The sequence below is a fragment of the Rhyacophila brunnea genome, unplaced genomic scaffold (assembly GCF_057557595.1).
Source record: "Rhyacophila brunnea isolate RB1 unplaced genomic scaffold, BYU_Rbru_1.0 scaffold_6, whole genome shotgun sequence".
NCBI lineage: Eukaryota > Metazoa > Arthropoda > Insecta > Trichoptera > Rhyacophilidae > Rhyacophila > Rhyacophila brunnea.
The window spans coordinates 29437656-29453814 of NW_028233276.1; the positions used below are offsets into that span (position 1 = coordinate 29437656).

At 33.8% G+C, this 16159-nt stretch overlaps 1 protein-coding gene across 2 annotated transcripts in view; it reads left to right on the plus strand.

Annotated features, from left to right (window-relative positions):
• LOC147065505 (trehalose transporter 1-like protein) overlaps nt 1-16159 on the plus strand; it is a 40363-nt gene that overhangs the window by 7528 nt on the left and 16676 nt on the right. Inside the window, exon 1 of one of the 2 annotated variants that reach the window (XM_085956314.1) lies at nt 12243-12659. The exons of the other annotated variant lie outside the window; for it this stretch is intronic. Coding sequence (XP_085812440.1) covers nt 12594-12659 — 66 coding nt within the window. The 5' untranslated portion in view covers nt 12243-12593. Of the gene's footprint in view, nt 1-12242; nt 12660-16159 lie in introns of those variants that run through there. 2 annotated transcript variants of the gene reach the window in all.

The following is a 16159-nucleotide window of genomic DNA, read 5'->3' on the forward strand; positions in this document are numbered from 1 at the left end:
TCGGTGCGTGTTGAAATACCGACACTATGTCGAAGTACAGCGGACATTTGCCAGCCATGGACCACACAACGCGACCGTTGCTCTTCACAATGGTGACCACGTACATTCGCCTTGCTTGGGTCATTGTGAAAGGAACATAGGGATAGGGTTTCATCTAAATTCATATATTACTAGCTGAGCCAGCTGGCGGTCGCCAGCCTGTCTCGCTAGGTCTTGCAGATGGCATGGCGGTGTTGGATTTTAATATAATTGGTATGCATAGATGTGCGCCACGGGATGGGTTTTTTTTCACGTCAGACAGTTTGACATTTCGCTGATTTGTCATTTTTACGATTTGCAAATCGTCACTGCCAATATAAATTTGGACTCATATGCGTAGTCTATTCAGGAGTCTGGCCTTTACAATATCGTCTAACACCGCCTTAGGCTGCTATGCCTAGCAGAACAGCTGGCAATGAATCGCCGATTGCTACCACTGACATTTTAATTTTAATACAATATATGTGTGGGTATGTGCAGTTAAATATGATAAATAATTATACATCTCAATCATTCGAATATAAAGCAATATATTATGTCATTATCATAATTAGCGATTCAATATAACGTGGTATTAATCTCCTTCGGGTCCCATTCAGATAATAGAAGAAAGTTAGCAGTGTAAAAAATAAATTTAAACATTATTTTGTTTCATTGTCTATAAAAAATAAATGCTTGCACCATAGAATAATATTGTAAAATCAAAATTTGAATTAAAAATTAACCTTCAACAATATAGTTTCCCGGTGCGGGACATTCATATCGAGACAAATGTTGATAAATAATGAAGCAATACATATTATTATATCTGAAAGGAATAGAACAATTCTGATAAGAATAGGAATTTATAAGACCTAAAGATGTGGAATCAGCTTAAAGAGGCCTTCATCCAGCAGTGGATTGATACAGGTTGATGACGATAAGTAATGACGATATAAATGCGTAGGTATGTAAAATCACAAATTTAAAAAATATAGCAATTTATATGACCAAGTAGAGTAGAATTAGGTTGGGATAACCTTCATCCAGCAGTGGATTGATCTTGGTTGATGATGATAATGACGATATTATGAATGGGTAAATATAATATCAACAATTTTGATAAATATAGCAATCGTTTAATCGCTAGTAGTAGAATCAGGTTGCGGAACCCTTCATCCAGGAGTGGATTGATCCTGGTTGATGATGATGGTGATTATGATGACGATATGAATATGTAGATAAATAACATTACCTAGCATTTTTAATAAATATAGAAATTCAATACTGTCAAGAATACAATCAACGTAGAGAGGCCTTCATCCAGCAGTGGATTTATTGAGGCTCGTGATAATAATGGCATTATATATAGATAGGAAGATAATAATGTCACTGATAAATATAGCAATTCAAATGACAGAAAGGAATAGGATCAGGCTATGGAGGCCTTTATCCAGCAGTGGATTGGTTCAGGTCGATGATGATGATGACGATATGATTATGTAGATAAATATAATATCACCGATTTTGATACATACAGCAATTCAAACGACAGAAAGGAATAGAATCAGGCTAGGGAACCCTTCATCCAGCAGTGGATTGATCCTGGTTAATGATGATGATGATAACGATATGAATATGTAGATAAATATAGTATCACCGATTTTGATAAATACAGCAATTCACATGACAGAAAGGTATAGAATCAGGCTAGGGAGGCCTTTATCCAGTAGTGGGATTGATCCTGGTTGATGATGGTGATGACGATATGAATATGTAGATAAATATAATATCACCGATTTTGATAAATACAGCAATTCAAATGACAGAAAGGAATAGAATCAGGCTAGGGAACCCTTCATCCAGCAGTGGATTGGTTAACGTCGATGTTGATAACGATGATAGAAATAGGCATAATATCACAAAATTGTTTAAACGGTAGTAATAGAATCAGGTGGCGGAACCCTTCATCCAGCAGTGGATTGATCCTGGTTAATGATGATGATGATGATAACGATATCAATATATAGATAAATATAATATCACCGATTTTGATAAATACAGCAATTCACATGACAAAAAGGAATAGAATCATGCTAGGGAGGCCTTTATCCAGCAGTGGATTGATCCTGGTTGATGATGATGATGACGGTATGATTATGTAGATAAATATAATATCACCGATTTTGATAAATACAGCAATTCAAATGACAGAAAGGAATAGAATCAGGCTAGGGAATCCTTCATCCAGCAGTGGATTGGTTAACGTCGATGTTGATAACGATGATAGAAATAGGCATAATATCACAAATTTGTTTAAACGGTAGTAATAGAATCAGGTGGCGGAACCCTTCATCCAGCAGTGGATTGATCCTGGTTAATGATGATGATGATGATAACGATATCAATATATAGATAAATATAATATCACCGATTTTGATAAATACAGCAATTCACATGACAAAAAGGAATAGAATCATGCTAAGGAGGCCTTTATCCAGCAGTGGATTGATCCTGGTTGATGATAGTGATGACGATATGAATATGTAGATAAATATAATATCACCTATTTTGATAAATACAGCAATTCAAATGACAGAAAGGAGTAGAATCAGGCTAGGGAGGCCTTTATCCAGCAGTGGATTGATCCTGGTTAATGATGATGATGATGATAACGATATGAATATGTAGATAAATATAATATCACCGATTTTGATAAATACAGCAATTCAAATGACAGAAAGGAGTAGAATCAGGCTAGGGAGGCCTTTATCCAGCAGTGGATTGGTTCAGGTCGATGTTGATAAGGATGATAGAAATAAGTATAATATCACAAATTAGTTTGACCTTTAGTAGTAGAATCAGGTTGCGGAACCCTTCATCCAGCAGTGGATTGATCCTAGTTGATGATGATGATGATAACGATATCAATATATAGATAAATATAATATCACCGATTTTGATAAATACAGCAATTCACATGACAGAAAGGAATAGAATCATGCTAGGGAGGCCTTTATCCAGCAGTGGATTGATCCTGGTTGATGATAGTGATGACGATATGAATATATGTAGATAAATATAATATCACCTATTTTGATAAATACAGCAATTCAACTCTCTTTTTCTTCTTCATAGCTTAATTTCTCGTTTATCGGTCTTTTGTCTATTGCACTCGGTAACCTATACCATGGATATTTGGCGGGCCCCCTACCTACCGCTAAGATTAAATGCAGTGTGAAACACTACATTAACGTTTTTCAAATTGTGTTATAGTTCAAATTAAGGGTTCTTATACAGTGAATTATTGGCGATTTTTAATACATCTACTTTAATAATGGAGCTGTCGAGTATCGACCTAATAATCAAAAAATATATTGCCATGTTCATGGCCATGAAGTGTAATAGCGCCGCAGGCGACTTTTTTACTATTAAAGCTAATTTATGATGTGTGTTTATCTCACATATCTGGTCAACCCGACACGCCGGGCCCCAGAGCTAGAGCCCTGTCAGCCCTCCCCAGCCATGACATGCACCACTCCGGAATTCGGGTGGACACCGAGAATTTTTTGACATTTCCATTAGAGATTGAGTTTCTAAAAAAACCCGACATTAGTGTTCGATATTTTTGTGTTAGAAATTAAAATCTAAGAAATTTTTCTAAAGAGGGTGCTGGAGAATTTCAAATCATTTTTTTGCCGTGTTTTCATTTGTCTAATCTATTGGCTTTCAATTTCAATGTTTTGGGGGGGGGGGGCAAGGCCCCTTGTCCCCCCCCCCTGGGTGCGCCACTGTATTATATAGTGCTGTGCATCTTTAATAAGACATTATAAAACGTAAATAATCTCAGCTACAAATTTGTAATGATGCGATACGGATGTTAGTTTTGGGACTGTGTTGAGTTTTATAAAATTGTGCTCGCTTCAAATTATAGCCACTCGAATGCATCCGATAAGTGAATATGTGGTGGGTAAATTGAAATAATGGAGTTTAGTATACATAGCGTGATAAATACATAGTGTCAAAAGACTATCTTTCCGTCAGAGGTGTAGAAACTTAACTTAAAACAATGAACTTAATTCATAAAAATTTAAATAAATCAGTTCTAATATGTTTATCGGTTAATCTTATTATGATTAGTTTGTGAATATTGATTGTATATATCGGTTAAAACGCATTTTAAATTTAAAGCGGTCATCTTTGGTGAGTTGGTTTGAGTGTTGCAAACATTGTGAAAAAATAAATTCCCGACATAATCAGTTGTCAATAAAGTCGCGTGTCGCTGGAAAATGTATCGGGAAATGAACAAAAATCACCGACTTCGAGTGGAATTTAATCACGCGGCTGTCAACTATGGAAAACCCATTTTAAACGATCCGAGAACCGATTTTTTTTTTAACCAATCGGACATGACGAATAAGGCACACAATCGCTCGCCTAAATCCGGGAAAGCTGTAGGATAATAATATATAGGAGATACTGATGTGCAGGTAGGTATCTAATTTCTGACAGCTCTTAAGTTAATCGGGGCACTTTGTTGGTCGGTGTGTTGGTATTGAGCCAATGAGGTGTCGGATTATTAGTATGGAGTGCGATATTTCCAGCCAATGATATTTTCATATTGCTATGATGCAAGTGAGCCTAAACTGAATTTCAATTCAGTAAATTTTTAAATTAAGTTGATAAAATAATGAGAGTTATTGAGAAATAATACTTTACAATAAGATAATATCGTCGCCCCAAAAGCAAAAGGGCACTTGTGCATAAATTGAGTTTTGAGAAAAACGCATTTAAAGCGTTTTTGTGAAGTGAGTGAAAAAAAAATCGTGGAGAGGTTATTACTTAATATTTTGAAATGACATTTGGAACACAGGTGACCTAATTACTCAAAATTTAAATGCAATTTTTTTTTTTTATAATTTGTCAATTTTTTCCTATATGCATTTATGAATAGTTGCACATAATTTGAAACAGTTATTCATTCATCTCAATTTCTTGGCTGTATTTTGGCGATAGAAAGTTTTCAGGCTGTGTTGATAATGCATGCCTTCCTCTCTTTTTTGGAGTACGTGCTGGAATCTCGATTAAGTCTATTTCGTTAAACGACATCTTACTGAATATTTTCAGCGGTTCGTTTTTCAGACATCGTATCCATTTTATTTTCATCCAAGATACGTTGTCCATGTTACCTTGGATGGTTTCCATCTTCCTTCCTTCATCAGAACCACGATGACCGTGACTCTAATTCCAAATGTAGCAAAATCCCTCTTTTAATGCTTGGTCATGATTGTACCAAACTTTCTCGTGTAATAAAAACTCGATACTTGTGAGCATGGAGTATAGAGGACCGCCTGTAAAACAAAAGTGAAAGATTTAAAGCTGTCATCTAATAACGCTCTAGCTTTATCTTCATCTTTTGATTTGCGAGCGTCCACTTTACGCTTATTGTGATCTTCCAAAATATTTATTTGGGCTTCTTTGTCCACTGCCAACATGTTTTTAAATTTTTCACAAATTTTATAAGTGCCCCTTTTATGCAACGAAATTATTTTTTTGTACAGAGGCCCAAGGACTCACTTTTACATAATTACACTTGTCACCCTTTTCCTATATTATTTTTGTAAACATTGCACATAGTTCCTGAAATCGTGTAGGTACATGTTACCTTTTTCGTATACATTAAATGAAGATCAGTTTACAAATACACAAGTAACCTTTATTTTCTTTGTTCAATTGTAAATTCATGGTCTTTGCTTCACAAATGCCGTTTTGCCCATAATGTAGAGAACAAATTACGAAGAAAACTGTATTCATAACTCAAAACCGTCAAAATTGCACATGTGCCCTTTTGCTTTTGGGGCGAAGATATCAGCTCTCCCCATATTTGTTGAATAATGAGAAAATAGTGTTAGTTTTATTCGGGTAGTACCTAGGTGGTATGTAGGAAAGCAGATTAGCTCACTAAGCATGACGAAGTCGTATAATATAACAAAAAATATTGTGTTTTTTACTAAGTAGCTGACTTAGCTGCAGTCTTGCATAATACCTGTATAATAAATAATATATTGAATTACATTGGGGTGGGATGAGGAAACTAAGTCCTTGCGATCCCTATTATCAGAACATTTTATTTCAAATTTATTTCAAGAAATTGTTGGATGATTTTGTGTGTAACGGCTCGAAATATTAGATGCCATAATTCCATTGCAATTGATATTAATTATATTATATTTTATTACCCCACTTACTTCTTTCGAGCTTTTGAATCCCCTAAACTTATTGACGCTGAGGCCACTGCTTTATCTGGGTAAAGATTTTTCAATTTATTTTTCAGACCGCGTGATCCCAATGACATTATTAATGGACAACGCACTCAATACAGTAGCTAGCAAGTAAATTAGCGCATATCGACATTCGCACATGTATAGGTAGACGTCACGCAATTTCCATTATGTGATATCAAGCATCGGGAATTTATAGCAATATCACCTTTATTGTAATGGCGTTAGAACAGTGTTTCGAGTGTCAATGTTCATTTGAGCGAACCCGTTCGAACCGAACCATTCGGCAGACCGACAAAAAGCATCGGGAATTTATAGCAATATCACCTTTATTGTAATGGGATTAGAACAGATTATGCCATTCGGCAGATCCGACAAAAAAGTGAGTGTCATTTTTTTCCAGATGCTTCGTCCATATTAATGTCATTGCGTAACCCCAACGAATTTTGACGCCCTGGCCCATGGCCACCACATTCCGAAGCGAATCCCTACACCAGAATCTTTGGCAGGCCCTCTACTTATCGCAAATGTTAAGGGCGATGTGATACTCTACAGCAGGGTTTCCCAAACTTTTTCTGCAATGGAACACTTCGCAAACCCGGAAATTTTAACGGAACACTACCCAATCTTTTTCATGCACACTAGAATAGATGGTCCACCGTCTGTACCTAGATCATGGCCCCCACATCCCGAAGCGGGCCCCTAGGCTAGGATCTTTGGCGGGACCCTGACGATCTACAATTGCACATTCCAAATGGTGTTCTAGGTAAAATTAAGGGTATTTTTTAGCGATTTTTTGTATTTTTAATACACCCATGTTGATAAGCACAATTATGAACAACTGTGGCAAAACTATATATTATTAAATGTTAGTGTGCTTGATGTGAAACAGCGCCGCTGGCGACATGTTTTTACTATTAGTGCATGTTTGTGATGTGTGTTTATCTCACTTGGCTGGTCGATCTCTTACGCCAGGCCCCCCGTAAGCCCAGCCCCCCTTGTGGTAGCCATGACCTATCTAGATACTTGACGTCATAAACATCAATTTAGATTGATCATCACTCGCCTTTCAATATGAAGTAGATTCTTTAATTATTTTAGTTTTACTTATTTTACTTCTACTTAGTAGAAGATCTTTAAATGTGTTGCAGTGTAGGTATACAACATTTCCAAATGATCGCGGAACACCTATTCAGGTTCGGCAGAACATAGTTTGGGAAACCCTGTCTACAGTCTATACCTACAGCAGCGTTTCCCAAATGGTATTCCGCAGAGCTCCAGGGTTCCTCAAGCTCAAATTGAGGGTATTCCGTTTATTTTGAGTGTTTTTTTTTAATAAATCCACATACTTAATATAATATTGAGTTGTCGATACTCGGCATCTTGTGAAGCACTGATCGCCACGACCTTTTGTGGTAGCCAAGTAGCAAGCGATCCCTCGCTATATTGGATAAATAGCTATTATTATTAGTTAGGCTGGGACATGTGTTCCGGATACCGCCAAAGAGTGCGACACTTTGTACCCTTGTGGGACAGCCTCAACGAAGCGATCTACGTACTGCAGGTCTGACATGGCGGGAGGCGCAAGAGTTGGCGATGGACTTAGGGAAGTGGCGCGAACTTGTGATTGCCCTATGCCCCAATGCCGGGTCGTGACAGGGTGAAAAATGAAGAATGTTAGACTAAAAATTCTACACGTGAATTATCATTTAATTGTTTCATATTATCATCTTCTTCTGCTTCTTCCACGGCGCTACATCCCGGGGTGGGATTTGGCCTCCTCCACAACCGCTCTCCACTCACTCCGGTCTCTCGTCACACTTCTCCAGTATCATAGTACCTGAGTATCATAGTACCTACATCAAAAATAGTATCGCACAATCACATAATTTAAAATGTTTTTAGATCCCAAAAAAATAATATAAATAAATAAAGAAACATTTTTTTCATAGATTATTTGAGAACTTTGAAGTCGATTTTCTTAATTTGGTTACGCTTGGTTGCGGACTTGTCGTCCTTTTATTCTCAGCTCCCCAAATATTATTAGAATATTATATAGTTAGGTAGGTACAGAAAGATATAGAGTTAGGCTCGGATAATGACATTAATGATTTGTAGGTTAAGGTTCTGTGTACAGTGGAGCGAAGCGGCGAAGGTAAGCGATGCGCGGGCCTCGCTCGTTGATGAGCATGGAACTAAACAAATATTGCATTCAGTCGAGCGGAGATTTTTAAAAATCGTAGATGCATTAATTGGATGCTTATGCTATTGATTTTTCGTCTTAGGTCGTATTGATACGTTAACACTACAGCGCTCGAAATAGACCGGAGCGCATCGGAATGCAGCTCCGGTTCCTGAAGTCCCTGAAATTATCGCTCTGTCTCGTGGAAAAATTAAATATTATGTACCGGTTCTTGAATTATTAAAAAGTAATTAAATTTATCTACCATAATATAGTTATATTAGATATATTCATAGTTTATGGTAAAACATTGGCATTCCACAAGTTTAAGGACTGTTATACTATATGACCGTCTGAGTTATCTACGTATGTGACAAAAAAATCACATATTTGAATATAAAACCACCTATTTGTATATAACTGCATAAAATTGATAAATATTATTATTTTCTTAAAATTACCGAGCGCTCCGGTTCGTATAAATTTCCATTTCAAGCGCTGACATTATAAGACAAACAATCAACAGCTGAGGTGTGTGATTCCGTTGTTGTGTAAGAGATTTTTGAACAAGGAGACACCTGTATATTATTTATACATAAAACATGTGCTTAGTTGTGTCGTTGCTCTAAATTCTTGAAAACCTTACCCTTTGAAATTATATTTTTATTATTCGTACTATTTATTATTCTGACAGCATTATCGGATCTAAAAATTGGTGAGGTGGGATTCAGTTGGCGCTATAGTTGACATTTTTATTAGGTATAGAAAGTTTAGTTTATGAGGAGCAGCATTTTTTCACAGATAACGCAATCGATTCGTCTGAAGATTTGGGTTACAAAACATTTAAAACCAGTTGTATAATTTATTAAATTATACCAAGATCTTAAAAATATGCGTTATTCTCACAATTTGAATAGGTATTAAATATTATCCAAAGCATAACATCAAAGGGCATATAACTTGATCACTGAAAAATAAACATATTTTAACCAAAGATGCAACTTATCATGACGAGATAAAAATAACAATTTAAATTGTTTATTATGCGGACGAAACAGGTCCAAATTGTTAAATAATTGGAATTTGTACTAAATATTGTGTTTTATTTTAAATAATACAATGCATTTCCACCATGAATTGACAGTTAACTTCATAAACGATATTACATACCACACACATTATAATAATATGTGCCATCATAATCATCAGCCAGAGTTATTGCAATGCTAAAAGAATACTTCTCTAAGCTGATTCCATTCCTCTCGATCCTATGTGGTGTGTTTCCATTCACCTTTATCCGGAGAACAACTATCTCGTCGATCCACCGACGTCACGGTTTCTTGTATCATACAATGCTATGCCTTTTGTGTTTCTAGAAACTCTTATTCGTTGAGCGTCCATGCTCTATTTTATAGAACAGTAGGTATCGGTTCAGGTTTTGTGGACCTCCTGACATTAATTTAAGTTAAGTTATTAAAAATGGGCGTAATAGCATTCATAAATATGTACCTAGTTACTAAATCATACGTATAGCATTGAGATAAAAAAAATAACGCGTTGTTCGTGTAATATTAATTTAAAACAGTAATGTTCCAATTTTATTGAATTAGTAACATACCTACATCTGATAATAACGCCGTAATTATTATCAGAAGTTTGACAGATTTGACTTGATACTTACGAGAATCTACCAAAATTTTATAAGTATAAATATGTACGATATAATTATTGTATTTCTAATTTACTTACCTACATATTTTCTTCCGTCTTTCCGTCTTCTTTATTAGTACGCAATGTTAAGTGTTTTATTTAGAGCTCGTTCGACTTCCGAAATGCCGTTCTGGTGTATCCTGGCTGAGGCATCCAATAATTTGCCTAATAATTTATATTTTATAGATTTCATAAATCCTGTTAAAATTATTCATCATATAGTCATATGATGATTTTATCATACCTGTCAATATAACACGATGTGTGCGTTTCGCCAACCAAACACGTGACAAAACACCTTTCACTTTGTTATTGACGAAATTGTGCACGCGTACATATTATTGTTATAAATTATGTTATGTAAAAATCTACGTTGAAATATGGAAATTATTTTATAGTTGGTAGGGCAACATAACAAGAAAGCTGAGAGCTCTAGACCCAAGTATTCGCAATCGGCAATGCGCAACTTATTTCTGTATGTAGAAATTGAAACCGAATGTTCAATTTGGGTAGGCAATTATTTAAAAAACCAAATAACAACACAATATCCCTGCATTAAAAAAATAAGTATTTAATCTACTTATATTCAAACATAATACTAAACTCAACGCAAAAAGAAACAACTATTAATTTTGATCATGACAAAAATATTTTATCAATCTACTGTGTTTAGTTTAATTTGTGATTAGTGAATACGCGGGTTCATCATCATTGTTATAAATCCTGAGATTGTAGGATGTTGGATTATCGGATTGGAAATCCCAATTGGTACCCGGTACCGCGATTTATAGTGGTATTGTAAATTGTAAGATGGTTATATTGAATATAAAATGAGATTTATTCGCTGACAATAGCTGGGTATATTACAATACAATACAAAATATAATTTTTTTAGTGAGTTATTAATGAATGAACAAAACACGAATAAATCCAGAGTCTGCTGCTTGAGAGTTTATGCAGGCATTATAAATTTGATACTTAGGTACAACTGATAGTCAAAGATATAAAGTATATAATATAATTTAAAAAAAATATTTAGGTATTAGGTACGTTGTTCGTATTAACTTAATCATCATCAGCCGGGGTCAATCCACTGCTGGGTGAAGACCTCCCCAAGCTTTCTCCAACTCACTCGATCCTGTGTCGTTCGCTGCCACGTATTTCCGCCGAACTTTACCAGTTCGTCGATCCAGCGGCTTTTAGGGCGGCCCTGTGGCCGTTTCATGCCCCTTGGGTACCACTGGATGACGGCATTTGTCCAGCGGCCGTCGTTTCGGCGAGCAATGTGCCCCGCCCATCTCCATTTCAGCTGTTTGGCAACGTCTATTACATCGCGTACTCCTGTCTGCTTCCTAACCCATTCGTTTCTCTTACGGTCCTTTCGCGTGATGCCCAACATACACCTCTCCATGCCTCGCTGTGTGACTCTTAGTCTTTGGACATCTCTCGTGTTGAGGGTCTACGTCTCGCAGCCATACGTGAGCACACATTGGTTGAACACCCTATGCTAAAGACATAATGGTAGGTCACTCTTGAAGATACTATTCAGACGTCCAAAAGCACTTCATCTCAGCTTTGTTCTTCGAACTTAATAATATTATTTTATAACAGAGTTGTTGGAACCGACAACTTTTTAAAGGTTCGGTTCCATCAAATCAAAACTTAAATCCCTCGTTCCGAGCCCGGTCCTTGTTTTTTATTTATTTTTATAAAAAAAAACAGTATACTAATACTGATAATAATTTTACACAAATTCAAGATTAAAAAACAATGGAATCTCCGGAACCCCGATAGCATTAAGTTGGTACCAGTTGCAGTTTAATTAAGAAGTTTTCAAGGTTCTAGGGTTTCGTTTCCGGTTAAATTTCCATCTCTGATTTATAGTCATGCACATGTGTAGAGTATCTATGTATGTTGTATGGTTGACCAATTATTTAAATAATATTTTAATGTTTCCATATATGTAAAAATCTACTGACGTAACTGTCACCGGCTACATTTTCATATACAAACTGCAGGTGCGAGTTGCATGTTGAGTAAAAATGTCCATCATTCATTACGCGAACGTCAACAAATACAGTTGTGGTTAAGAACAATAACTAAACTGCATGATAACTATATTTCAAACTCGATTCAACTGTGTTATGAAATCTAAAAATAAACATTACAAACAGTAATCATTAGCTAAATCGCCGGAAAAAAAAACAACGTTATTACCGACAAAATGATTTCAAATTAAATTGATTAATAGTTAGGTTTAGTTTACTTTCATTATGCTGTTATATTCAAGTGCATAGATACGAATTTCTATTTATTAAAGTGAAAATAAATTCAGTAAGTATATTAATATTTATTGCTTGTCAAATAATTATTGTGACAGTTGTCATTCGGAATTCAAAAAAATGTCAAAGAAAAATGGTGAACCTGAAAATAAAACTTCTTTATCAGCCAAATCAATTCTGTCTCAGGTGAGTGATTAACCAAAATTAATTTCTGTTTATTTAAACAAGTGTGTCTATTTAGACATACTTTCTTATTAATCGTCACAGTTTTTTCTAAAAAAACATATTTAAATTTATGTCAAATTGTCTAGTTACTACTAAGTATGTAGCTACGTACCTATAATACTGGTGCATACTTTCCTCATTTTGTTTTTAAGATAGACAAGTTCTATATTTAAATAACTCATTTTTATTCGATTTATTAGTGTTACAATGAGAAAATTTGAAATTAATTTATTCCATATTAAATATGTAATTGAATGAAAGTAATAGATATTATTATTATTCCTGCACGTTAGATTTGCGTCTATTTCCTGCGGATTCAGATTTTTCCGAACTACACGTCTACAATAAAACGAGATGGATGGATTGAGAAATTGAGAACATTTTTTACATTTATTTTTTACATTTATTGTCATTATCACTTATATTTCTATGTGTTATATTTTAAAAATATTTACTAAATAAATAATTTTTAAGTTGCATTTCATGTATCAACTACTGATTTAAATCGTCGTAATTTAGTAATGTGCCCGCAGCTTAACTGGAAAAGCATACTAGCGCAAATCTAGCAGACACAAGTTCAAGTTCCGTCGGGTGTTGTATTTTTCTTCTTCTAAAAAATGATTTTTCTTATTGTGTATATGCATGAGATGTTTTCAAATTATGTAAGTATGTTCAATATATATAATCTTACATTCTTAAATCTTGTGTCATATTCGTTTAAGAAAAGAAATAATTTATTAAATGCTCATTAAACTATGTTTTTTAGATTGATTATATATTATTTACCTACCTTACAAAGTGAATAAGGTGTTTCGTTAAAATTTCAGGATTTGCAAAGTGTTCCATTGCAGGAAAAAATTGGGATACACTGTACTAGAGAACCAGACTATATTATATAAAAAATAACATTTTTGAGAAAAAGCAATTTAAGATTTTTCACACCCTTAATATTAATGTAATCCAATTAATAAAATTAATTGGATTACATTAATTAATATAAATTTAATTATATAATAAAATCCAATAATTACATTTAATATTGTGTAATTTGGATGTTATATTAAATACTTATCATATAAAATGTTTTGAAGGTAAATGTCATATTATTAAATAAACGTTCAGTAACGAGTCTTCGCCACTGATAATTGTGTATATTACGAATAATGATAGAGATTATCGTCATTTGGGCGGTTGTTCCGATGATTAATGACCATTTTAGTCAATCTGATTTCGTAGTTAGATAACGCATTTATCGTACGTACATGTGACATGAAAAGTGGAAAATTATGTACTTTGTTATGCAGCTAATGACATTTTTTTAAAGTTGTTTTGTTCATTGTTGTATATAACATCTTTAGAGAGGTTACCCGTGAACTGAAAATTTGTTTTTTCTCTAAAAATAATTTGGACCAATCGATCAACTTTTTTAAAAGTTAAATCAAGGTTAAGTAAATATCAACAAATAATTTTAATCGCGAATCATCGAATAAAAGATTAACCACGGTAATATTAGACTTGTTTTGGTAATATAACTACAGCAAATTTATAGGTTTTTATTTATTTATCTATTATGACGTACAATAAAAAATGCCAAATAACAATTGATGAGAAAGAAATCATTCAAACTTAGTCAATTGCAATGAAATTAAAACGACTGCAAAATCTTTACTTATGTAAAGTAAGCGAATCAATTATTTAGGCATATTATTTTCCACATTTTTTCCTTGCCACATATTATATCTCTAATACTATTGTCAAGCTCTACAGTCAATGTTTCACTTTAATCAGGAAACAATTATTGTATCAATTAAACGCTGCAGGGATGATCACTAGAATATTGCAGCATTCCTAGTGTGTTTAGGTATAATAATTAATGATCTTAAAAAATGTCAAAGTTACAATGAAGATATAAATCACGTTGTTTGGCAACATCAGCTTTATGGTGGCCAAAGACAAACGATCATTTAAAATTTAAGAAGTTAAAATTATCGATTTTAACTATATCTTGAGATATTTATAGCTCAGCCAAATATCAAATCGTTATTTGTCAATCCGAATATTTCTGAGATTATGTAACATATTGTAAATATAATATTATAATAATTAATGTAAATGTAATATAACAACACTATAAATAAATCTACTGCTAAATAAGCCTCAGTTGAGATGTATTAGCAATAATAATTTAATAACAATAAAAAAGATTCGACCGTTTAATTTTAAAAGTTACCTACATAGTTATTGGTCGCAAATGAGTACCATTTATAAAGTTTTAATTAATATATTAAGTATTTCTAACGTATTGGTTCGTTGTAAACGTGCATTAAAAATACATGTTTTAGATAAGACGAGAACAATCGAGCGCAACGGCCCATTATCTATCTTGCTACCTATTAAGAGTCTAATGTCGATCACTACTCAACAACACAAGAGCAATTATTTCATATTATAAACTGTGATATGTACCTAATTGTTGAATTAAAAATGTATTTTATGTTTTTGGCATAATTATGTACTTATATTTAATTCCTAAAAATGAAAAATAAATCCTGATCATAGTCTATGATCCTGATCATTGAAAGGGGGTTTCCGCATGATTTGTTCTCTATACCTTAGCTAAATCAACAAACCGATGGTGGACGAGCTTCATGATACTATTACCTACATTTTTTTGTAATAGATTACAATGTTGAGACCTGTACTCTGATATTAAGCGAATATTTAACGTTTACCTTGACTAGTAAACTTATTTTAAATCCCTAAGAGAATTTTCTGACAGCATGTAATTGCACGACTATTCAGAATAGATTTATTATTCCCGCAATTAATGAAATTATAACATGAGCAACATAGATAGCTCTATGATATTATTGTATCTGTTATCGTAATTAATATACAATTTGTATGAAGGTATTTTAATTAGCTTCGCACTTTGTAAAATAACAAAAAATCTACATTCAAATTATCTAGGTATCATGAAATGAGAAAATGAAATTCCTACTAACCAATCGAAACCCGAACGAATGGTTCATTTCGAGGTGTGGCTGTATCATTGATATAACTACAGACGTATCGATTTACATTATGTATTGTACTATAATAACTAGTAATAACTATGTTTTCTGAGATGTTTTGAATTCCTCCGCTACATGCTAAATGGCAAAAAAAATTGTAATTTAAATCAAGGTAATGACATGATATTAATAATATGAATTTATAGTTAGCGTCAGGAGTAAAGATGTATTATTCCAGTTGTTAATAATTATTACATAATAATTAAATTTTCTTTCTATTCAATACTGCGTATCCACATGACGTAAGAACGTGTGAAAATACACTTTACGAGTTTTTTCAAAATCATGTGTTTTCAATAAAAAGTATCTTGTGTATTCAGTTTTGAATATAAAACAATATCCCAAAAATCCGCCCAGAATCAAAGTAGAGAGTTTTTTTTAGCTTTC